We start from the raw sequence: 25342 nt of genomic DNA on the forward strand, positions 1-25342 counted from the left end.
AATATCAGTATCTGGATTTTAAAATAAAAAAAAAAATACTATAAATTTTATTGTCTTTCACTGCTGATATTTGCTTTTTTTTTTTTTTTTAAATGGTATTTACTGGTTGTATTATTACGGTGGACCCTATTTTTTAACATCTTGCTTCTGTAAAAATGAACGTTTTTGTTTGCTTAAAAATCTACAGCTTTATACTGTGAATTCCAATGTGCACAACCCCAAAAGATGTAGTTTTACTCAAATAATACCGTAAAATCTAAGTTTTTCAGACATTTTCAACATTACAATATTTAATTGTAAAATGTATGCATATTTATTTGTTTTCACAGAAAATATTTATAATTTCAACATTTTATTACAGTAAAAAACAAAGTTTTATCCAGTCTCACAATTAACAGTTATTCAATCTATTTAATACAGTAAAAGGAAGTTTTTGGTTTTACGCTCCATTACCGTTGGAATTTGACGGTGTTTTGCTGTATATTTTACTGACTTTTGTTACAGTGTAGGCCTCTTTTGTTCACAGCTATATGCTCATTTCACCCGTGTCTACCGTTGCCTCTTTGTGTCTTACTCCTGTTTTCAGTTCCTTCGGATTCTCCTCCTGCCCTGTTACTCTCCAGTGCCGGTTCAGGTTGCTTCCACTTCTAAAGTCTGTCTACAGCAAAGGTTTCAATATTCATCCCGCTTATCTGCCTGCCCTCCTGCCCATCGTGCCTCCCCTGGACCCCCTCTGGAATCTCTGGAACAGGACCTTCGTTCAATCTGAACATAACACACTCCCACCAACTCCACGACAATCAGTACTCATCTTTAGCCATTTCCTTGCCTTCTTGTCCAGTAACCCCTCTTTCCTTTGTTGCAGAGATGCTGCTCCATCATTCCCTCTGTTGCCCGTCACTAATCATTCTCCAGCAGCATCTCTGATGATCGCTTGCCCTGGCGATGCGTGTCATGTGAAGTTGTGTTGTGATTCTGAGCTCAAGTTTGTGTGTAAATAAATTATTATAAATAGTCCTTTGCATGTTATGAGTCTGCATTTGGGTCCAAAAACTTTATATCAGGGGTGTCAAACTCAAATACACAGTGGGCCAAAATTCAAAACTGGAACAAAGTCGTGGGCTAACGTTAATATTTATTGAAATATATTTATTCCTCCAGATATGAGAATGAATCCTTTCTTATGGACTCAAACACGTTTTGCTGAAAAACTGAATATGGAACAAGCAAAGCTTAATACTAAACAATATATATATTAGCTGTATGATACCAGTAGGCCAGCTCTAATAGTAATTTGGTATGGCTTCGTGGGCCAAATGTAATTAGGCTGCGGGCCAAATTTGGCCTGCGGGCCAGAGTTTGACACCTATGCTTTATATGAATCTCTGGTTCATGACATGTTGCTTTCTATTGCATAGATGGACATTTTAACATGGAAGCTTTGAGTGACAGATTCTGGAGCCATGCAAGGAACTGCAGTTTGTGGCACTTCAGGCACAGAGCTTGTTGGTTGGTCTCCTGCTTGTATCCAGGATGGGGACTGATGTTTCAGTGGTAAACATGAATGAGAAACAATCTGCAAATTAATAAAAGCACAGCACAGTTTCCTCAAACAGTCAGAGCAACTTCAGCACGCAGATGAGAAGACAGAAGGATAGGAAGATAAAAAAGTATAATTCAAGCTTTTCGAGTTTTTGATCATTAGACATTGTCTGTCATTCTCTCCAGATCTTGTGGTGTATTAATTCAAAGCTTTTTAAAAAATCTTTTATTACATTTTACTAAAACATGTATCTATGACTCTAAAAGCTTTGTCTGATGTGTGGTACCTGTTTCTTGGGTTTTGATGTGTTTTGCAGAAACGAGCTGCTGTGGATGGAGAACCTAACAATGGCGACTCCTCTCAAACAGCCGATTGTGTTTGAACTTGAAGGCTTCTATATACCTCCAGGGTTTGGCCCTTTACTGTTCTTCCTGGCTCTGTTTACCTACATGTTGGTGTTGCTGGGCAATGGTGTCATAGTATCTGTGATTGTTATTGACAAGAACCTGCACAGACCCATGTTTGTAATGGTGTGCCACCTGCTAGTCTGTGATCTTTTGGGGTCCACAGCTGTGCTGCCTGGTCTCATGATGCAGTTCTTGATGGGACAGAAGAGGATTGCATACATCCCAGCCATTGCCCAGGCCTTTTCTGTGCACACATATGGGGTAGCAATGCAGACTATTCTGGGTGTGATGGCCTACGACAGGTAATAAAACTATCAGCTCAACGTAAAAGAAAAAAGAAAATCAAACTTTCCTTTTTGATGCTGCTTTCACCTGAATGAATGTTTGAATGTAATTGATAATGGATTATGTCTCCAACCTTTAGCTGTATGTCAGCATTGTGTTTTTTTCATCTGTTCTTCTTCTGTTTTTATCTTCTTTTTGTTTGTAGAATTGTAAGAAAAAGTTTTTTCCAAAGAAATGAGAAACTACAGGATTTTGAAAAGACTTTAAAATATTTTTTTTCATTAACAAAACTTCTAAATTAAAACCTACTACATATCTTTTAGTATAAATGTCTCTTTGATTTCTCTGTGCAGGTACATTGCAGTCTGTAAGCCTCTCAGGTATCACGCCATCATGATCTCGGCTCGGCTGCACTCGTGCTGCGCCCTGGCCTGGTTGCTCGCTCTGCTGCTTGTGGCTGTGCTCTTCAGCTTCCATATGAATGTCCCGTTGTGTGGCAGACTCATTCTGCATGTTTACTGCAGCAACCGGGGGATCCTAGGCCTGGCTTGCATTCCCACACCTGCCGGTGACATCTATGGTCAGTCCTAAGTGTTTGCAGTAGATGATTGAACATTTTATCAGCTTCAAATCAGCTTGATTTATAGCCTTAGTTTCACAGTTTAACATTTTTTTCTCTCCCTCAATAGTTAAAAGGACGAGTGTAGTATTGCAAACCATTGTCTCCACTTTATACTGTTGTACAAGCAACTTCTGTGTTTTGTTGGATTTTTAGAGAAAGGAATTAAACTGATTGTGTTGTCATGTTTTTTTTTAAAGAAAAGCTTGTCCCCACAGTGAGTTCTCAAGCATTTATTAGCTGGTTTTTCCAGATATAAACAGATTTCAACTGAGGGAACAATTAAACCACATGGGTATGGGGACATGTAATACTTGATTGAAAGGACAGTTGTCTCTTTTTATTCCGTAGGTCTGGCCATGACCTGGACTATGAGTACAGGGATCTTCCTTATCTTTGCTTTTTCCTACATCAGGATCCTGCACGTCTCTCTAAAACACGGCAGCGACACCAGCATCCGCAGCAAGGCCTTTCAAACCTGTGCTTCTCACCTCGTCATGTACGTGCTCTACCAAATAGCCGTATTGATCATAATTGTGAGTTACAGGTTTCCTTCAATGTCTGATAACCTGAAGAAATTCTTTAGCATTCTGTTCATCGTCGTTCCACCAGCCACCAACCCCATTATCTACGGACTGGTCAGTACAGAGTTACGCAGCAGCATCATTAAACACTTCACAATCTAGTGCAGTGTAAATGTTCCAAAAATACTGGATACTCATACAAGAGCAGAACAAAGCCCAACAACGTTTTTAATATTATTGATATTATTAATTAATTTGTATTTATTAATTGTTGTTGTGATTTATAGATAAATGATACCAAATTGAATCAATGTCAAGATGAATGGACCCAAACTCCTGTAATTTCAGAATGAATGACCTGATTTGTCTTCCTTTCTACATCTATGAAAAAAAAAAGTGAATATCTTAATGCCTCAAGGAAGTGAATTACTTTAGAATAGAATAGCCCTTTATTGTCATTGTACATGTACAACAAAATTCTGGGTGCTACACTCTGCAGGAGTATAAAAAATACATAAATAGGAATAAATAGCAAACAGAAAAGACATATAGAGTCTAGAGGAATACACATACAAAACATAGAAAGGCACACAGTGGAGAGCAAAGTGCTTGGAAGTAGTGCAAAGACAAGACTTGGTCTGAATAGAGTCATGTAGGGTTAATCTGACCATGGCTCAGATGGGTGACGTGGGTGGGCAGGGCCGGGGTGTGGGGGAATAGTGTTTGTTAACAGTCTGAATGACCAAGGGGAAGAAGCTGTTAGTGAGTCTGGAGGTGTGGGAGCTGATTGACCTGAGGCACAGCCCAGAGAGCAGCGGGTCAAACGGGTGGTGGGTGGGTTTACCTGTGAGGGCCCTGCTTTACCTGAGACAGGAGGATCTGGCAATGGCCTCCAGGGTGGCAGAGAGCAGCCAATCATTTTTTGGGATGTGTTAGTTACCCTCTGCGCAGCCTTCCTGTTCCCGTTAGTGTCCCCTGCGTACCATACAGACACACTGCGTACACACAGAATTAAAATAAATGGAAACTGAGAATCTACAATGAAGCACTTGTGTAATTTTCAACAAGTTTTGCTGGGATTGTGTCAGAGAGGTCAACCTGGGTTTGTTTCAACACTCTGACTGTTAAATCCAACAAAATATGATATGGAAGTGTAGAGTCGCTGCTCTTTGTTAAAAAGTGTGTTTTGTGGTTGACTTCGTACTGGCCTCGTAGAACCACTTTCTACTTTCCAGGAGTTAAACACCGCCACACAAAAGTCACTGATGCCAGTGTGGGTTTAGACTTCGCTTTATATGGCAGGTGTGAACCTGTAACAACAAAATACAGTGTATATATACGTATATAACTAACTAAAATAGTTACTTAACAAGCGGCATGACCAAGTGCTTATGCTAACAGCAAATAACTGCCTACAAACCATAAATTAGCCTGCGTAATACAGCATGTAAGTAACTGCCATTAATTGACATAAAGTGCCAAGCAATAATGCATACTCACAGGGAATGTCTTTTTATGAACCTTTCACAACATAGAACACATGTTAAGTCGATTGTTTGAGTTTTTCTGACACGTCTCCTTCCGCATGGACCATGCCTTTCTCTTAAAGGGTCAGCACACTAACCACCATGCTGAACAAAATATGTACAAAATTGACAATAGTCAGACTTAAAATGCTATAAGATTTGTGTATATAGCAGGTGAGGACAAGTAGAGGGTGTGACAGAGGAGATGCTTAAGATAGTGTAAGATGGAGGCAGAGGATCTGCTGTGATGAACTGTAAAAGGAGCAGCTGGAAGAATTAGATTTTGGTTCATGTTAATTAACTTCACAAAAGTTTTATGATGACATAATGATTGAGAAGTATCTAGTTAGAACGTAGCTTTCAGTAAACAAGCAGAGCAGAATGTTTAACTTAAAAAAGTGCAACATATGAAGAACACAAGGGTAGTTGAGATAACAAGTAGAGGATTAAGTGTCATTTTCTATTTAAATGAGGTCAATAAAGTTTATTCAATGAGGAACATCCAAGGCAATCAAAAAAGTGATAATTATTGGGTGAAATGCCATTCGTGTTTCTCCATCATGCAGTCTTTTGGCTTTCATGCCTCCTTTAGTCAAGAGATGATGTGAATCCTGTTTGAAGCTTTGTGGATTGCCCTTTGTTTTACTTTCCCCCCTCAATTTCACTTTTAGCCAGTGGTTAGGTTTAGGTTAACCATCTTCATATCTACCAAGTTATGGTGAACAATATGGGACAGGTTAGGGCCGCATCTTCTCTCAAAGGATTTCCATTTGGCTTTACAAAATATAAGAAAATTCTGCACTAGGAATTAGATCATTATGCACTTTTTTGTACATATCAGTTTTGATTTGATATGGTTTCAAATGAGCAATTTTCTGAAGGTTTTGTTGTTTAATCAAACGTTAAAGTCATTATATGCATTACTGTACTGAAAAGTTTAAATTCTCCTGAAAGATAACAAAGGCAAATGTATGATGTCATAGTGTCCTAGAGTGTACAGTTGTTTTAAAATAAGTTATTTAAATCCTTGTGAAATAACAAGAAAACAATCACCTTCATGTTTCACGTTGTGCAACAGCTAAAATAAATCAGCTCCTCTTTTGGTGATCAGTTTGCCTCCAGTGTCTCATTTGAATCCACTTCAACTACTCCAAACAGTGATGGGGATGACTGGACACATAGGCTACATTCACACTGCAGGTCTTAATGCTCAATTCCGATATTTTGATCAAATCTGATTTTTTTTTGTCTGCTTTTTCACACTATAAATAAAATGTGACAGCAAACACGCTCTAGTGTGAACCCTCAAAACAGCCTGCATGCACAAAAGACGACTGTGGCAAGCCATTAGTGCCAAATATTGCCACTTTTCTAACTCGTTTGGTTAAGAAATTGCGTAAAAAACGCTGTTTATCCCGACAGAATGCTGTTTTTATCTCTCTTTGAACGCCACTTTTTACGTCACTTGGCAGAAAATGCCGTTCAAAGATACATAAAAACTGTGTTTTTTATGACGTTCTGTGTATATTCAACATTGCAATCAATGCATTTCTCAAAAAATGCCTCTCTGTGCAAAATGGGTTCAAAAACATAAAAAACTGTGGGATACTGTTCGTCTGTGATTTGGACAGCCCACCGCGTGCTAAGGGAAACTAATTCTGTCACAGAGACCTACCTCGGCACTTGTGCAAGTGAAGCCAAAGGGAAGACATGCTTCACCATATTTTCTAGCACTTGGCTCAGAAGGAAGTTGTTTTGGAAACATATTTGGGATTGCTTCATCTCCTGCTTTGCGTTTGTGTGGGAGCCCCATCAAAAACCTGTCAATAATACTAGCAGTGTCCAAGGGTTATTTTTTTCCGCCACTCAGATGGGGCATTCAAGGCGCCATGCGAGTGGTGGACAAACACTTTTTATGGCGTTTTGAATAACTAAACAGCGTTTTTTACGCCATTTCTTAACCAAACGTGTTAGAAAAGTGGCGATATTTGGCACTAATAGCTTGCTAAAGAAGAACTCACACACAACGCGCGCTGTTTAGACCCAGACCAAACAGTATTGTTTGACTGATGGCCCTTAATATAAAGACTTGTGTCGGACTTTATGTTTCCCAATTTTGCTTATAAAGTTATTTTGTTCTTTACATATGGCCTAATAATGATCATTATTGCTGTTTTAGAGAGGATGGGTGCTTCAAAGGATAGTTGCAGATTTCTGTCAGAATCTGCAGATTATACAGTACAAATAAAATCTTCACGTTTCTCCAACGTTGTCTTCCCAACAGTTTCACCGGATAGCCAGGAAGCGTTCGGAATGTCTTCTCGGCTGCTTCTCCGGCACTGATAATTTGCGTCTGTCTTGTTTCAGTGACGTAAAAGACGGATTTAATGCAACATGACCATTCAAACAGCAGTTGCTTTCTAAAACATCGGATATGTATCAGATTCAGAACCACATACGAAAGTGACCCAGATTGGATTTGAAAATATCCGATTTGTGCCGTTCACACTGTCATACCATGATCAGATATGGGTCGCATAGAGTTAAAAAAGTCGGATTTGATGCGCTTTTGCCTGCAGTGTGAACATAGCCATAGATGCAGGTAACAGCCTCCCCAGTCATCACTGACTCTGTAGATTGTTATGTCGCCGAGATGGAAGTCTAGGGGAGGGTGTATGGAGCAGCAAAGAATCAAGCTGGGAGAGAAAGAAGTGAAACAGTGCAGAAGTGGTTCAATTGTAAACTTCATTCTTAACACAAAGAGAAGGCAACACCGCTATAATACCAAAATGAAGAGAAAAACCACAACACATTCACCTAACAACTTTTATGCTCGTTTCAAGCGAGGGAACCCCAGTCTACAACCAAAACAGACATGACGCCAGACCACCAACCTCTGACTCTCTCCCCCACCGATGTAGGAGCGGTGCTGAGCAGGATCAATGTCCACAAGGCTGCAGGTCCTGATGGCATCCCCGGGCGTGTTCTCAGAGCGTGTTCTGGGTAACTTGCAGGAGTGCTCACAGACATATTCAATCTGTCCTTGGCCCACGCTGTGGTACCGGCCTGCTTCAAATCCACCTCCATCGTCCCCATATCCAAAAACTCCAACCCATCTAGCCTCAATGACTACCGCCCAGTAGCCCTCACCCCCATCATCACTAAGTGCTTAGAGCAGCTGGTCCTAGCACACTTCAAATCCTGTCTCCCCCCCACCCTGGACCCCCACCAATTCGCAAACCGCCAGAACAGGAGCACAGAGGATGCAGTCTCCATCGCACTGCACTCTGTCCTCTCACACCTGGACAACAACAACACATACGCCAGAATGCTGTTTATAGACTTCAGTTCAGCATTCAATACAATCCTCCCCTCACAACTCATCAGGAAACTGACAGAGCTGGGCATCAGTTCCCTCATCTGCAAATGGTTACTGGACTTCCTGACCAACCGCCCCCAACATGTCCGGCTGGATAACCACTGCTCATCTACAATCACAATGAACACCGGTGTACCACAAGGCTGTGTGATGAGCCCTTTCCTCTACTCCCTCTTCACCCACGACTGCAGACCTGCTGATGGTTCCAACACCATCATTAAGTTTGCAGATGACACCACGGTGATTGGCCTCATCAGTGACAACAATGAGGCCGCCTACAGGGAGGAGGTGGATCGTCTGGCTGAGTGGTGCGACAGAAACAACCTGCTGCTTAACACCGAGAAGACCAAGGAGCTCATCGTGGACTACAGGAGGAATGCTGACCCACATCCACCCATCCACATTAAGGGGACGGCTGTGGAGCGTGTGAGCAGCTTCAAGTTCCTGGGAGTCCACATCTCCGAGGATCTCATCTGGATGACCAACTGCTCCAAGCTGGTCAAGAAGGCTCACCAGCGCCTCTTCTTCTTGAGGACTCTGAGGAAGAACCACCTGTCCTCAGACATCCTGGTGAACTTCTATCGCTGCACCATCGAGAGCATCCTGACCAACTGTATAACAGTCTGGTATGGGAACTGCTCTGCCTCGGACCGGAAGGCGTTGCAGAGGGTTGTGAAAACTGCCCAGCGGATCGCCGGAGCACCACTTCCTGCCATAAAAGACATCTACAGGAAGCGGTGTCTGAAAAGGGCTGGGAAAATCATCAAAGACCCCAGTCACCTATCACATGGACTCTTCACCCTCCTGCCCTCTGGGAGGCGCTGCAGGAGCCTCCGGACTAAGACCACCAGGTACCGGAGCAGCTTCTTCCCCACAGCTGTCAGACTCCTGAACTCTGCCTCCTGACATCTGACCCACGTTAAACTCATGGACTGAACATACACACACCCACAACCACCTACACACACACACAATGGACAACTGTACCCTCAAACACACAATAATAACATGGACTGAACCACCACTCACAACCACCAGCACTTTATACAGCCTCTGCAGAATTATTCACATATCTCACTTATCTTAACTGCACTACTGTATAGCTCTGTGTAAATAATCATTCTGTACATACGATAATTTTTGATCCTACAACTGTTTATAACCTGCATAGTTCACATTTCTGTATAACTGTATATCTCAGATTTCTGTGTAGTTTTAATTACATATTTATATCCTGTTCATAGCCTGTACTCACTACAGCCTGTACATACTTATAGTTATAGAATATTCATAACATACTTCATACCGTGTACATTATAACATACCATAATAGACCCATTTCTGTAATATACTTACATAATCTATATTATTGCTAATATATATTGTAATATGTCTATATTATGGCTAAAGCACTTCTGGATGGATGCAAACTGCATTTTGTTGCCCTGTACCTGTGACATGTGCAATGACAATAAAGTTGAATTCTATTCTATTCTATTCTATTCTATTCTATTCTATTCTAACTAAAGGGAGGGACACTAACTAAATTGCACCTTAGTGGCTCACTGCTCATACTACTCACTCACAAATGAAATCCACACCGCTCCCTTAAAACACTCCAAACACACACCAATGAGCACTCCTTTTCCTTTATCTCAGTTTCACACAATATAAAATAGCAGGAGCAGGAATAACTACTAACAACAATGAGCAACAAACAACAAACGCGCCTCACCTGGCTTTTATAGTGAGTTAATTGCTAATTATCCCCAGGTGCTGACTGGGGATATTGAGTGGCAACTGGGTCCTGGAGAGAGTAAAGGGAGAGAGAGAGTGACAGCAGCACCACACGCATGTACACCTACCCGGCTCCACATAATGTAACATGGATCATCTTGTTGTTGTTCTCAATTTCCCAAGTCAGAGTTCTGACTCTGAAGGTTGTAGTGATGGGTTGGTTGAGAACGAAATGGCTCTTAGAGCCGAGTCTTTGAAGTGAACGATGTGAGCCGTGGGTTTTTGTAGGTTTTTTGTAGCTGGGGGGGAGCAGGAGGGAGAAAGAGAAACAACAAGAGACAGCATTGTCACATTACACAGGTACAGAAAGGAAAATGAGTGACACCAATAAAAGAAGCAAGATCTAGAACCATTTCAATTTTTTTCACAACGCAAGGCAGAGTGCAAGAAAAGGATATCATATAGAGCCGGCTCCACATAAACCTGAACAGGCACCTGAGAACTGTCCACCAATCAGTGCAATGGGAAGATAAAACACTGTCAGTAGAGTGTGATATTAATATTTATAAATACCAATCTTTCCCTTAACTAATGATCTGGGCGTTCATTTTTTCTCTTTGTTTTGCATATTTCAATCAATATGTTATTGCATTGTGGTTTGCAGTGTCTTGTGTTTCCTTTTAAATTAGTTTAAAAGGAAAAATCTGAACATTTAAATGGTTAAAAGTTGAAATGTAAATAGTTGGTTTTTGTATTTTATAATTTATTTATTTTTTACATTTTGTGTGGTGTGAATCAATGAAAGAATATTTATATAATAAACATATCTGAATAAAAAACACATTTTTTTAAATTAGTAGTTCATTTTGTGCATAATTTTATATTGCTGATAATAAATGAATTAAAGCAACAAAACAACCTGAAGAGCTCCTCTTTTTAGTGAGCTAAGCCAAATGAGCAGGTTCTCTAAAAAGAGACGGAATTCCCATCACTAGAAGGTTGGAAGGAGGATGTTCTCGGGCTCAGAGGTTTCATTGTCTGCAGAGAAATGACAAGACAGGGTATCAAGCTTAACCTTTCCAGAAACGGGCCAGATGAAAAAGCCAAACCACCCAAATAACCAAGATAACAGTGCTTGTCTAGCATTTAATCTTTTAGCAGACTGAAGATAGGAGAGATTCTGACCAGCTGAACTGAAGTGAAAGATTTCAGGCCCTTCCTTCAAATTCCACGACGCCTCTAAAGCCAGTTTGATGGCTAACAACTTGTAGTTTCCGACATCTCAGTTCTGCTCTGTGGAAATAAGATCTCGAGAAAAGAATGCACATGAGTGCAGCTTCCTTCAAGTCCAGAGCACTGAGACTACACCTACTACAGAATTTAAGATGTCCATATTGACAATAAATTGGTCAGTCTGCCCTTCAGCAGATGGAAGGTGACATTAACTTACGGGAACCATCTAAAGTAAATCTTGGAAGTAGTTAGGTTGGTTATGTCATGGTCCGGCAGCCATCACTGGTTGAGTTGCCCAGAGGATTGCCTAGTCATCACTTGTGACATTTTCTTCACTAGGAGTCAGGAGCAGAGCTGTTTTCATGGGAGCAATGCTATTCTTTGGAATTGGAGTTGCTGTTTCACAATTCACGCCATGGACTCAAGCACTGTGTGGGATTCGGGAGAAATCACCACAGAAGCCACAGTACCGGGACTTAGACTTTGTTTATCACTGTTTTACACTGTAAATATATTCAAGGAGGGAAGGTTAGGGTTGAAAATGTTTGATTGATTTTACTAAAATAAGCAGCAAAAATTATTTTCATACACACATTGCGAATGTGCTCATAAGAGTTGGCACTCAGTCTTTTGAAGGCCAAAAGCTTTGTTCTGAGTGTCTGTCCGGACTGATATATTGTATACTGAAATTACTTAGAGCGCAGAGGGGTAGTTGCAAACACACTTAAACACATAGATTATGATTAGAATAAGTCTCTGGGTCAGAGAGCTCCGAATATGATATTCTAAACCAACTTTGAATCACTAGAAGTAGATTATTAAGGCTAGGCAGAGAGGTGTTTTCGTTTTCTGTCTCTTACAGAGAAAGGAGCAGACACTAGATGAGGTCACGGAGATACGAGGATCCTTGGCAGCAGAAGCTGAGACTGCCAAGACAGCAATTGGGGTCAAGGGTCATGCCATTTGGGCTCCTGCTAGTCACCTCGTGAGGATTCTAGAACCACATCAATAATCACGAAGGGGGTTGGTGGAAATCCAGAAGCACTGCACCAAAGAGGCCGGAGGTCCTGACTTGGCTGAGTCAGAAAAAATCCCGGACCTCAGGGTATTCCACCCCTGAGTTTGAAGCAAGAAGAGGAAAAGAGCGCAGAGAATCACCCGTCCTGGAAGATTAGCTGTTTAACTGTAATGAAGGTCACAAGCCCCTCAGAAAGAGGTTCTAGTTTGAGCACAAAGGTGACAGCAGGAAACAACAAGAATTGGGTGAAGCTGGAAAGTAATGGGAGGTCTGAGAGTATTAGCATAAAATCACAGACTATTACGAAAGCTATGTCAATTGCCCGAATACAGCGGTCATCCCACATGTGGTCCATCCGTTAAAGGGGGACAGAGGGCCCAGAGAGAGAAAAGAAGCGCAACAACTAAGAGAACCGACACCTAGTGAGTATAAAGATAGCAATCTGTGGCTAGATTGGCTAATTTAAAATACAAAAGAGCAAAAGGTGTTAGACTGTGTGGCGTGCGCAGCCGCCTGCCCACATGTATTCACTGAACCTGGTCCTCTGTATCCCATTGATACATGGGGACTTGGTTGTATGTTTAAATTAACTGGAAGTGCTGTTTCTACAGGAAACTACTCCACTTTGGCCAGGCTGTCCCCACAAATTGACAACAAAACAGGTCCGGGACATTTCACCCGAAGAAAAGCTAACTATACTTGTTTTAATTTTACAGTAAGCAATCAGGGAAGCCACAAGCACGACGCGGGAGATGTCGACTCTGACTGGTGCGCTGTGATGTATCTGTCCAGAGGAAAGGTAAATCAAATCGGTGAGTACAGGCTATTCGTCAGAATCCCTACCTGGACTTCTGGCCTGTGTGCCATGGTACGTGTCGGGGCGCCTTTAGTTTTAGTGGGTGAAAAGGGGTTGCGACTGGGTGAACCCGGCACTGCCCAATTAACAGCGAGGCGTGGATGCCATGTTTTGAGGAAGCGCTCGATAGGCTCATTTGACCTTTCTGTGGGTTCACCAACGTATATAGAGGCTATTGGGCTGCCTAGAGAGGTTCCAAACGAATATAAATTGGCTGACCAAATTGTGGCTGGGTTTAAAAAGTTGCCAGTAGTTGTGGGGATTATTTCAATTATCCCAATTACTCCAAATTAGACTGTGGACCTTATTAATTACGTCCACTACAATGTGCATAGGAAGGCAAACTTAACTTGTGATGCAGTAGAAGGATTAGCAGAGCAATTAGGACCCACTTCTCTTTTCAACAATACTCCCCCTGATGAAACTGTGACCAGAGCACTGGAAGGCCTGAAGACCTTGTCTAAACTCATGTATGAGCTCTTGCGAGTTGACAATCTGCTGGAGGAGGGGATGACCTCTTACTCTGGGCAGTAGAAAGGTTGCATTATGTCCATTAGGGTTTTCTTATCATAGCTATTTTGGTAACTTGTGGGTGTTGTGTGCCTTGTATTGGAGGATTATTGGTAAGGGCCCTGATAACAAAGGAATTGCCTTGAGTTTTCATGAACAAAGCACCTTTGATCTTATTATCATTGCAATTACATCATTCAAAATCTGAGGCAATGTGGACACCCTCTGGGAGTCTGTGCCTATAAGACAGTGGAGAACAGTGACAAACAAGCTGTGCGTTGATGTAGTAGTCTACCAACAGCTTTACATCAGCTTTTCTATAACTCAGCCTCATTGTTTTCACTACTATAAAGTTCCTTCTGTAACTTTTATTGTTTCTGATAAGATCATATGGACTTACTATCTCATAAAATCTGTAAGTGTAAAATAACAGCTTCGTTCTTTCAGGATGATGGAGAACTACACCTACAACAGCTACATCCTCCAGTTAGAGGGCTTAAACACTTCAAAGGATTCTCTCTACCCCGCCTTTCTTTTCTTGTTTTTCTCCTACCTGTTTATAATGATTATAAATGTGGGAATTACTATTTTGATTTTCATGAACAAGAATCTTCACCAGCCCATGTATCTCCTTTTTTGCAACTTGCCACTGAATGATATTCTTGTAAACTCTATCGTGTTGCCCCGTTTGCTTATAGACCTTATGAGACCTCCATCTGAGCGCCTCATTAGTTATTATCAATGTGTTGTTCAGGCCTACATTGCAAGCTTGATTGGAACCACAAGTCACACTGTTCTCATGATTATGGCCTATGACAGATATGTGGCTATTTGTAATCCTTTTCACTATGTTTCCATAATGACCAACAAAATGATGATCAAGCTGACAGTTTGTGCCTGGGGAGTGGCCTTTGTTTTGGTCGGGATTCTTCTAGGTCTGACCACACGACTGAGTCGATGCAGGACTTTGATCACAAACCCCTACTGTGACAATGCCTCCTTGTTTAAACTTTCCTGTGAAAGTGTGGTCATTAACAACATCTATGGTATCACTTTCACTGTGGCTGTTTATGTGGGCTCTATAGGGGCAATAGTTCTTTCCTATACAAACATTGCAGTGGTTTGTCTGACCAGTAAGAACAAGTCTTTGAACAGTAAAGCGTTGAAGACCTGCAGCACTCATCTGGTTGTTTATCTGATTCTGACACTTAGTGGAATGACGCTCATTACTCTGCATCGCTTCCCTCAGTACTCACAGTACAGAAAAATCTCTGCTCTTCTGTGTTATATGGTTCCAGGCAGTCTGAACCCCATTATTTATGGTGTGCAGTCCAAAGACCTAAAAAAAGCCCTTTTGAAGTTTTGCGTATCCAAGAAGGTTTTGACATCATAAACAGAATGCGTTTCTGTTTGTTTTTATAGAAATTCAACATCTAAAGGGAGATCATCTCTGACAGCTATTTTAATCATAATTAGATGGAAGTTAATGTTTTTGCTGCTGTAAGAAACTAATGTATAAAACTTTAGTCAGCATTTCAAAATGTGTGTGTCGGTGTGTGTGTGTGTGTGTGTGTGTGTGTGTGTGTGTTTGTTTGTGTAAAATAAAAGCTTAAGCCAATCTGTGGTTTTGTCTCATTCATGAAGTTTGATTTACATTAGATGACGTTAAAGGCAAAAGCAAATATTCACTATCTGCTGGTAATCCTTTGTTAAACACAGACACAAGGACTGTGCAGTTTTATTGGAGTTAAATACATAATTAGTATTTAAGAAAGAACATAATGGTATGAAACCAGCAATAACACCTGGTTATACCGATGTAATGAATCTTAAAGGCCAAGAGAATACCTTTGCATGGAAGTAATTTTTAGTATTCTTACTTATACCATAGCTTTCATTTAAAACCAAAAAAGACAATCTCTGGACTTAAATCTGATTGAGATGTTTATATGAACTTAAACAGGCCATTTAAAATACAGCTGAATTAAAACAATACTGCAAATGAGAGAGAGAGCTTTAATTAATCCAGTGACAAAAGACTCATTGGGAATAATTCACTAATATCAGCATGAAAACCTTCTTACCCTGTGAATAAATGTGTTTATTTTCTCGCAAAAATTAGCTTGTATGAAAAATCCCTCACATTTATGACACATGCACACTAGCCAATTTTGTTCTTACTATTGTGCATATGTTGGCTAATCAGACTGGAACAGTGAATTAGGAACAGTTCACAAAATCAGCACATATCACCGTTTTGGTTCAGTATTGTATATGTAAGAAACTGAACCTAAACTGAAAGAATAAGGCAATTTGGCATTAGGCATGTCATTGTGATAATCTTAAGTGAGATTCTTGTACAGTAAAATTTGAGTTGTTGATTTCTAAATGCATTTCATTTGTGAGGTAAAAAAAACCCATTAAGATTTTTTCTTTAAATTCATAAAGTTACTGCATAAAGTACTGTAACTCCGAAATGACAACACAGGCACGGCTTCTTCAAGACGGGCGCTTTGCTGCATTTATTGAACGCCGTGAAAACTACAAACATAAAACACAAAGGCTTTAAGCGCTTCAGTCTATCAAAAGTAACACTTGTGCTTTAACAACAAAAAATTACCTCGTGGCCGCCTGCCACTTCGGAGGTCCTAGAAGAATACCTTTACAGTCTTGTTCATTCTAAATTAAAACATAAAATAATTAGAACACCATACATTACAAATGTTCACAATATTACAATACAGTTATGGCAAATAGCAAATACCTTATACAGCTGGTAGACTAACCTGGCCTTTGCAGATAGCTCGCTGAACTCCTTAGCGTGATTATTAAACGTGGGCTCACAGCCTATATTATCACACCCAAACCTTGTGATAATAGCGGTGTAACAAAACTTGTTCTTTTTGACAAGATAAACACACCTTTACAATATTGACAACAGAAATGTACAAGCAAGAACATTTGAACTGCTGGAACCATCTATTAAACTTCTTTAAACATAAGCCATTTCTGTGACACTTACAAGTACATCAATAGTTACTCATTCTCTCATGTTGACTAAAAGGAAAATGTTTTTAAAGAGTATGATTTTTATGCTAAAATACAATGACCCTGCCATCTGTAAGACCTTTCATGCATGTTCAGAACACAAAGTGTATAAAGTCAATCTTTTTTTCTGATTCTTGGTCTGCTTCACCTTCTTCACTTTGGGGCCTAGTTGTCTGTGACAAAAAGAAATTACAAACAGAGATTAACAATAACCCAGTTATTTATAATACATTAAGGTTTTGGAGGGAAATGCACAAAGGGTTGGGCAGAGAAGATTTTTTTGACTCCTTTATTGAGAAACAAAGACTTTGTTCTAGGAATGTCTCGCAGTCTGTTTGATATGTGGCATAACAACGGGCTAAGGGCGATTTATATTTAAACAACACACTGATGAACTTTCAGCAACTGGATTCAAATTTTAATATTCCTAGAGACAATTTTTTTGGGCTTCCTCCATGTTTGTAATTTTGTTAAATTTCACAATCTGCAGAAACAGCTATATATGAAGATTTGGAGACTTTTCTTATTAAACAAAAAGACAGAACTCATTTTATTTCTGCCTTTTATTCTTTACTATATACTCATAGTAGCAGCACATTGAGTGCTATTCATAAATGGGAGAGAGATCTTAATAATCAATATGTGGAGGAGGAGTGGAAACATAGCTAGATCTACTTTTACTTGCAACTGTTTGCAAGATACCCAATACAAAATTTGACACTGCCTAACTCCTAATGTCTGCATAAGATTACACCTGATGTGTCTGTATCAAATGTCAAAAAGAAACTTGTACATTTTTCCATTACTTTTGGAAATGGAAACTAATTAAAAGATTTTGGAGTTCTATATCTCAAGATCTGAGTAATATTTTTAAGAACTGGATCCAAAAGGACCCTGGATATTTTATTCTTGGTTTACCTTCAAAAGAATTAACATTAACTTACTCACGGCGTAAATTATGTGATAAAATATTGCTGTTAGCTATGTTTTCCTATTCTTAACTGGGTTAACCTCCTAAGACCTGAACTCTTCCACGGCATGCATTTTTAATTTCTCTTTGATATTTGGGCTGATTGGAACCCAATGAATGTAAAAAAAAAAAAGAATTACTGTTTGTTTTTTTTTGTTTTTTTAACCCGATTTTTGTTTCTAAGAAAAATGAGAGCCACATATGAAGAAATTCGTTTTAAATTTTGATAAAACAGAGGCAGTGTAATGTTCTCGTAAGTGGATATCAGTCCCTTGTGGAGCTAAATTTAGTATTTTGGTCTAGACAACCCAAAATGTGATTTTAGATAGTGACTGAATTATTTTTGAGATGCCTTTGAAATTGTCTTGTTCTTTCAGGTCCATGCAAAATACAAACAACATTTTCACAATACAGCTGGAGGGTTTAAATGTCCCACAGGAAGCCACATACGCTATGTTTCTTTTTCTTTTTTTCTCCTACTTGTTTCTAATTGTTGCAAATGTGGGCATTGCTGTTTTGGTTTTTGTTGACAAGAGTCTTCACCAGCCCATGTATATCCTTTTTTGTAATCTGTCCATTAATGATTTATTTGGAAACTCTATCATGATCCCTCGTTTCCTTGTAGACATGTTGAGGCCTCCGTCTGAGCGCCTCATCAGTTATTATGAATGTGTGGTCCAAGCTTTCACCACACATATGTTTAGTACGACAGCTCACACAGTGCTTATGATAATGGCCTTTGACAGATATGTAGCCATCTGCAATCCTCTCTGTTATGCTGCAGTAATGACAAATAAGATGTTGATGAAGCTGACAGTTTCTGCCTGGGGGGTGGCCTTTGTTTTGGTTGGGATTCTGCTCAGTCTGACCCGCCCGTTTTGACTCCTGGACCCCGTGAGTGTGAGTGTTTGGACAAGGAGCGGAGCAAGTGTGTTTCCCCGGCCTATTGATCCCCGGGACCCTGGTGTCCCCCCCCACCCCCCTTCACGTGTACATAGCGCACCGGAGTGATTAATAAAGTGTTGTTGAACCGTGCTACCTCAGTCTGTGCCTGAGTCCGTCCACCACCGTGACAGAATATTCCAGCCACCATGGACTCAGCAGATTCAGCTTCCTCCCCGTCTTCCTCCACCCCGGTAACACTGGAAGGAATCTTACAACGCCACGAGCACATGCTTGTTCGCCTCAGCGAGAACGTCGCTGCCTTAACACTAGCAGCCGCTCAGCGCACTCCATTGCCGGAACCCTCGCCTACCAGCGAACCCGCCCAGGCATCATCAAGCTCCGTAGTAAGTGTTGCCTCACCGGCTCTAGTCCCGGCTGTGTGTGAGTTTCATCTCCCCACACCTGAGCTGTTTCGGAGTGTTTTTGATAAGGGCTCCACTGCTGCGGCGGCTGGGCTCTGCCTCATGAATCTGAAGCAAGGTAAGCGGAGCATGGCAGATTTTTCAGTTGACTTTTGGACACTAGCGACGCAAGCGGGGTGGGGGCAGGAAGCATTAAAGACGCCACAATGTGAGTGAGGAGATTAAAGATGAACTGATGGTGCGTGAGTTACCCTCCTGTTTAGATGCGATCATGTCGCTATGCATCCGAATAGACGATCGCCTGCGTGCACGGCGAAGCACGCAACGTCGTTTCGCTCAGCCTCGGCCACCGAGGGACGCCTCACCGGAGCCTGGAGCAGTGTGCGAGCACGGCGAGGTTGAGGAGGAGCCCATGCAACTTGGACGTTCGCAGCTCTCGCCCGCAGAACGTCAACGGCATATGGCCGCCGGTGAGTGTTTATATTGTGGCCGTAAGGGCCATTTTGCCTCTTCATGCCGGGCATGGGCAAAAGGGCGCGCTCGCCAGTAATTGAGAGAATACTGGTGGGCGATATAACGACTAAAAGTTCTCTCCCCCGGCTTATGTTACCTGCAAAACTCACCATTAAGAACGTTACCCACTCTCTTCAAGCACTAGTAGATTCAGGTGCTGAGCAGAGTTTCATTGACGCAGGTCTGGCGAGAAAGCTAAACATCACACTCCATGCCTTACCCGATCCACTTGCTGTCACAGCCCTATCTGGGCAACGCTTGTCGGACATAACCCAAATCACCAAACCTCTGTCTCTTACTCTCTCGGGTAACCACTCAGAGCGCATCGAGCTTTTCGTGTTTCAAGCGCCTATACCCCCTTACACCCCCCTTGTATTGGGTTATCCATGGCTGTTCCAACACAATCCACACATTGATTGGAAGAAAGAGAGAGTAACCGGGTGGAGCATTGACTGCTACATGAACTGTCTCCAAGCTGCACCTGCTCCACCCACATCTCAAGGGTCTGACCAGCCGGTCGAGCCTCCGGATTTGACCTCGGTCCCGCGTGTTTATCATGATTTGGCTGAAGCGTTTAGTAAAGACGGGGCATGTTCGCTTCCCCCTCATAGACCATATGACTGCGCAATTGACCTCCTCCCTGGGGCTCCGTTTCCATCTGGTCGTTTGTACAGCATTTCTCAGCCAGAGAGGGAGTCTATGGGGAATTACATTACAGACTCTCTCGCTGCGGGCATCATTCGGCTGTCGTCCTCCCCAGTGGGAGCGGGGTTTTTCTTTGTTGCTAAGAAGGACAAGACCCTTCGCCCCTACATCGACTATCGCAGGCTTAACAAAATCACTGTTCGTCACAAGTATCCTCTGCCCCTTCTTTCTTCTGCTTTTGAGTTACTTCAGGGCGCCACGATCTTCAGTAAGTTGGACGTGCGCAACGCCTACCATCTGGTGAGAATCCGTGAAGGGGATGAGTGGAAAACAGCCTTCAATACTCACCTGGGCCATTTCGAGTACCTTGTGATGCCGTTCGGATTGACCAACGCCCCGGCCATGTTCCAGGCTCTTGTTAATGATGTTCTCAGAGACTTTATTAACCGATGTGCTTTTGTCTACTTAGATGACATTCTCGTCTTCTCCAAATCTAAAGCAGAACATGAGGTCCATGTAAGGCAGATCCTGCAGTGCCTACTGGAAAACAGGCTCTTTGTTAAAGTAGAGAAATGCGACCTCCACATGAATTCAGTGGCATTTCTGGGCTACATCATCACCAGAAGGGATTTGAAACCTGACCCGGCAAAAGTTCAGGCAGTGTTGGACTGGCCCAAACCACCCGATCGCCGGCAGCTTCAGCGCTTTCTGGGGTTTGCTAGCTTCTACAGACGTTTCATCAGGGATTTTAGTAAAGTTGCTCTGCCTCTCACTAGGTTAACGTCACCCAAGGTGCCATTCCAATGGGACCGGCCAGCTCAGGAAGCCTTCTCTCGCCTCAAGGAACAGTTCGCCACCGCCCCAATCCTTCGCCAGCCAGACCTCTCCCTGCAGTTCATCGTGGAGGTGGATGCATCAGAGACTGGAGTAGGGGCCGTGCTCTCTCAACAGTTCGAAGGTAAGCTCCACCCCTGTGCCTTTTTCTCTCGTCGTCTTTCCCCAGCCAAGAAGAATTATGACATCGGAGACCGCGAACTTCTGGCCGTGAAGCTGGCTCTGGAGCAGTGGAGACACTGGCTGGAGGGGGCCGCACAGCCGTTTATTGTATGGACTGATCATAAAAACCTTGAATACATCCGCTCAGCGAAACGGCTCAACTCACGGCAGGTCAGGTGGGCTTTGTTTTGCACCCGGTTTAATTTCACCATCACTTACAGGCCAGGCTCCCCGAAACGTTAAACCAGACGCTCTTTCCCGGCAATTCGCCCAAGTCGGAGAGAAGTCCGACCTTGGATCTGTTCTGCCTGCTTCCTGTATTATTGGAGCCGTTACGTGGGAGATCGAAGAGCTCGTCCGGGAGGCACAAGTAAACGACCCTGATCCTGGCACGGGCCCCCCTGATCGACTCTTCGTTCCGGCGGCTGTCCGGTCCCGAGTTCTCCAGTGGGCTCACACAGCCCGTTTTTCCTGCCATCCAGGAGTTAACCGCACCACTGCATTCCTGCGCAGATATTTCTGGTGGCCCGCCTTCATTAAAGTCTCACGGGAGTACGTAACCGCCTGCACCACTTGTGCTCAAAATAAGCACTCCAATCAACACCCGTCTGGACGTCTGCTGCCACTCTCCACACCCAGCCGACCCTGGTCCCACATCTCTCTGGATTTCGTCACTGGTCTGCCACCATCTGCAGGTAACACTACAACATTGACCATTGTTGACCGTTTCTCCAAAGCTGCCCATTTCATTGCGCTTCCTAAGCTCCCTACAGCCTTGAAGACTGCCCGACTCCTCACCACACATGTTTTTCGGCTCCATGGCATCCCTGAGGACATTGTCTCGGACCAGGGCCCTCAGTTCGCGTCGCGGGTGTGACCTTGGCTCCTATGCTCTGCCATAGGAGCCAAGGTCAGCCTCTCCTCTGGCTTCCACCCGCAAAGCAACGGCCAAACGTTGTGTCGCCTCTCATAACCAGGCCATCTGGAGCAAACACCTGCCATGGATGGAGTATGCTCACAACAGTCACACATCCTCTGCTACCGGCGTGTCACCCTTCGAGGCGTCTCTGGGATACCACAAACCTCGGTTTCCCATGGTTGAAGGTGAGCATACTGTTCCGTCTGTCCGACATCACCTCCGCAGGTGTCGCAGGAACTGGCGGGCCACTCAGGCGGCTTTATTCCGGACGAAGGAACACAATAAAGCGCTCGTGGATCGCCGCCGGACAGCCGCCCCTGAATATGTGGTGGGACAGAAGGTATGGCTCTCCACTCAATTCGTGCCCTTACGTGCCGAATCTAAGAAACTCTCCCCCAACTTCATCGGCCCATTTGAAATCAGTGCTATAATCAACCCTGCATCCGTCCGATTGGCACTGCCACACATTATGCGTGTTCATGATGTATTCCATGTCTCTCAGGTCAAGCCAGTGGTCTCCAGCCCGGTGTGCCCTCCTTCCAGGCCCCCCACGAGCCAGGGTGGCGGCTGGAGGACCCTCGTCTATGTTTATAGGTTTATCTGGACCCGCCCGTTTTGACTCCTGGACCCCGTGAGTGTGAGTGGGTTGCTCGTGTCAGGAGTGTTTGGACAAGGAGCGGAGCAAATGTGTTTTCCCGGCCTATTGATCCCCGGGACCCTTGTGTTCCCCCCTTCACGTGTACATAGCGCACCGGAGGGATTAATAAAGTGTTGTTGAACCGTGCTACCTCAGTCTATGCCTAAGTCCGTCCACCACCGTGACAAACCTGGCTTAATAAATGAGATCTTTGCCAAGTACCAGATTGCTAAAATAAAAGGGAGTAATGCAACACTGCTGAAACTGCTTCTGAAGCACTGCTTTTTGCAATCTATCTGCATGTATTATGAGGAAAAGATGGAAAGAAATTCCTTGTCAAAATAAAAGATATCTGAATGAATTGAAATGGTAAAATGCTTGTTCCTACTAATTTGGTAACTTGTAGGTGTTGTGTGCCTTCTATTGGAGGATTATTGGTAAGGGCCCTTATAACAAAGGAACTGCCTTGAGTTTTCATGAACAAAGCACCTTGATCTTATTATCATTGCAATTTCATCATTCAAAATCTGAGGCAATGTGGACACCCTCTGGGAGTCTGTGCCTATAAGACAGTGGAGAACAGTGACAAACAAGCTGTGCGTTGATGTATTAGTCTACCAACAGCTTTACATCAGCTTTTCTATAACTCAGCCTCATTGTTTTCACTACTATAAAGTTCCTTCTGTAACTTTTATTGTTTCTGATAAGATCATATGGACTTACTATCTCATAAGATCTGTAAGCGTAAAATAACAGCTTCGTTTTTTCAGGATGATGGAGAACTACACCTACAACAGCTACATCCTCCAGTTAGAGGGCTTAAACACTTCAAAGGATTCTCTCTACCCTGCCTTTCTTTTCTTGTTTTTCTCCTACCTGTTTATAATGATTATAAATGTGGGCATTACTATTTTGATTTTCATGAACAAGAAACTTCACCAGCCCATGTATCTCCTTTATTGCAACTTGCCATTGAATGATATTCTTGCAACCTCTATCGTGTTGCCCCGTTTGCTTATAGACCTTATGAGACCTCCATCTGAGCGCCTCATTAGTTATTATCAATGTGTTGTTCAGGCCTACATTTTTCACTTGATTGGAACCACAAGTCACACTGTTCTCATGATTATGGCCTATGACAGATATGTGGCCATTTGTAATCCTTTTCACTATCTTTCCATAATGACCAACAAAATGATGATCAAGCTGACAGTTTGTGCCTGGGGAGTGGCCTTTGTTTTGGTCGGGATTCTTCTAGGTCTGACCACACGACTGAGTCGATGCAGGACTTTGATCACAAACCCCTACTGTGACAATGCCTCATTGTTTAAACTTTCCTGTGAAAGTGTGGTCATTAACAACATCTATGGTATCACTTTCACTGTGGCTGTTTATGTGGGCTCTATAGGGGCAATAGTTCTTTCCTATACAAGCATTGCAGTGGTTTGTCTGACCAGTAAGAACAAGTCTTTGAACAGTAAAGCGTTGAAGACCTGCAGCACTCATCTGGTTGTTTATCTGATTATGACACTTAGTGGAATTACACGTGTTACTCTGCATCGCTTCCCTCAGTACACAGAGTACAGAAAAATCTTTGCTATTCTTTTTGGTATTTTTCCAGGCAGTCTGAACCCCATTATTTATGGTGTGCAGTCCAAAGACCTACAAAAAGCCCTTTTGAAGTTTTGCGTATCCAAGAAGGTTTTGACATCATAAACAGAATGTGTTTCTGTTTGTTTTTATAGAAATTCAACATCTAAAGGGAGATCATCTCTGACAGCTATTTTAATCATAATTAGATGGAAGTTAATGTTTTTGCTGCTGTAAGAAACTAATGTATAAAACTTTAGTCAGCATTTCAAAATGTGTGTGTGTGTGTGTGTGTGTGTGTTTGTGTAAAATAAAAGCTTATGCCAATCTGTGGTTTTGTCTCATTCATGAAGTTTAATTTACATTAGATGACGTTAAAGGCAAAAGCAAATATTCGCTATCTGCTGGTAAGCCTTTGTTAAACACAGACACAAGGACTGTGCAGTTTTATTGGAGCTAAATACATAATTAGTATTTAAGAAAGAACATAATGGTATGAAACCAGCAATAACACCTGGTTATACCGATGTAATGAATCTTAAAGGCCAAGAGAATACCTTTGCATGGAAGTAATTTTTAGTATTCTTACTTATACCATAGCTTTCATTTAAAACCAAAAAAGACAATCTCTGGACTTAAATCTGATTGAGATGTTTATATGAACTTAAACAGGCCGTTTAAAATACAGCTGAATTAAAACAATACTGCAAACGAGAGAGAGAGCTTTAATTAATCCAGTGACAAAAGACTCATTGGGAATAATTCACTAATATCAGCATGAAAACCTTCTTACCCCGTGAAAAAATGTGTTTAATTTCTTGCAAAAATTAGCTTGTATGAAAAATCCCTCACATTTATGACACATGCACACTAGCCAATTTTGTTCTTACTACTGTGCATATGTTGGCAAATCAGACTGGAACAGTGAATTAGGAACAGTTCACAAAATCAGCACATATCACCGTTTTGGTTCAGTATTGTATATGTAAGAAACTGAACCTAAACTGAAAGAATGAGGCAATTTGGCATTCGGCATGTCATTGTGATAATCTTAAGTGAGATTCTTGTACAGTAAAATTT

The 25342-nt window shown here is 42.2% G+C and overlaps 5 protein-coding genes across 5 annotated transcripts in view; all 5 read left to right on the plus strand.

Annotated features, from left to right (window-relative positions):
* Positions 1-25342, plus strand: part of LOC146510531 (glutamate receptor 1-like) — a 441677-nt gene that overhangs the window by 370398 nt on the left and 45937 nt on the right. The gene's annotated exons all lie outside the window — the stretch shown is intronic.
* On the plus strand, positions 32-6527 carry LOC146510557 (olfactory receptor 2K2-like). Its single transcript, XM_085175372.1, has 3 exons — positions 32-2252; positions 2589-2815; positions 3206-6527. The coding sequence occupies exons 1-3, from the start codon at positions 1819-1821 to the stop codon at positions 3538-3540; spliced, it is 996 nt and encodes a 331-aa protein (XP_085031498.1). The 5' UTR covers positions 32-1818; the 3' UTR covers positions 3541-6527.
* Positions 14086-15030, plus strand: LOC146510558 (olfactory receptor 8G17-like). The gene has a single exon (XM_085175373.1). It carries the CDS (start codon positions 14086-14088, stop codon positions 15028-15030), a length of 945 nt encoding a protein of 314 aa, XP_085031499.1.
* LOC146510559 (olfactory receptor 4E1-like) lies at positions 17877-18736 on the plus strand. The gene has a single exon (XM_085174924.1). The coding sequence runs from the start codon at positions 18004-18006 to the stop codon at positions 18535-18537; it is 534 nt and encodes a 177-aa protein (XP_085031050.1). The 5' UTR covers positions 17877-18003; the 3' UTR covers positions 18538-18736.
* LOC146510560 (olfactory receptor 8G17-like) lies at positions 23214-24563 on the plus strand. Its single transcript, XM_085174921.1, has one exon. The coding sequence runs from the start codon at positions 23444-23446 to the stop codon at positions 24386-24388; it is 945 nt and encodes a 314-aa protein (XP_085031047.1). The 5' UTR covers positions 23214-23443; the 3' UTR covers positions 24389-24563.

Source organism: Neolamprologus multifasciatus, chromosome 10, assembly GCF_963576455.1.
Source record: "Neolamprologus multifasciatus chromosome 10, fNeoMul1.2, whole genome shotgun sequence".
Classification (NCBI taxonomy): Eukaryota; Metazoa; Chordata; class Actinopteri; order Cichliformes; family Cichlidae; genus Neolamprologus; species Neolamprologus multifasciatus.

Excerpts from the sequence above, each read along its gene's own strand:
- LOC146510558 (XM_085175373.1), top strand. The coding sequence starts at position 14,086 with ATGATGGAGAACTACACCTACAACAGCTACATCCTCCAGTTAGAGGGC.
- LOC146510560 (XM_085174921.1), top strand. The coding sequence starts at position 23,444 with ATGATGGAGAACTACACCTACAACAGCTACATCCTCCAGTTAGAGGGC.
- LOC146510557 (XM_085175372.1), top strand. The coding sequence starts at position 1,819 with ATGTGTGGTACCTGTTTCTTGGGTTTTGATGTGTTTTGCAGAAACGAG. Across the intron at positions 2,253-2,588 it reads GGTGTGATGGCCTACGACAG|GTACATTGCAGTCTGTAAGC; the intron begins GTAATAAAACTA and ends TTCTCTGTGCAG. Across the intron at positions 2,816-3,205 it reads ACCTGCCGGTGACATCTATG|GTCTGGCCATGACCTGGACT; the intron begins GTCAGTCCTAAG and ends TTTATTCCGTAG.
- LOC146510559 (XM_085174924.1), top strand. The coding sequence starts at position 18,004 with ATGCCTTTGAAATTGTCTTGTTCTTTCAGGTCCATGCAAAATACAAAC.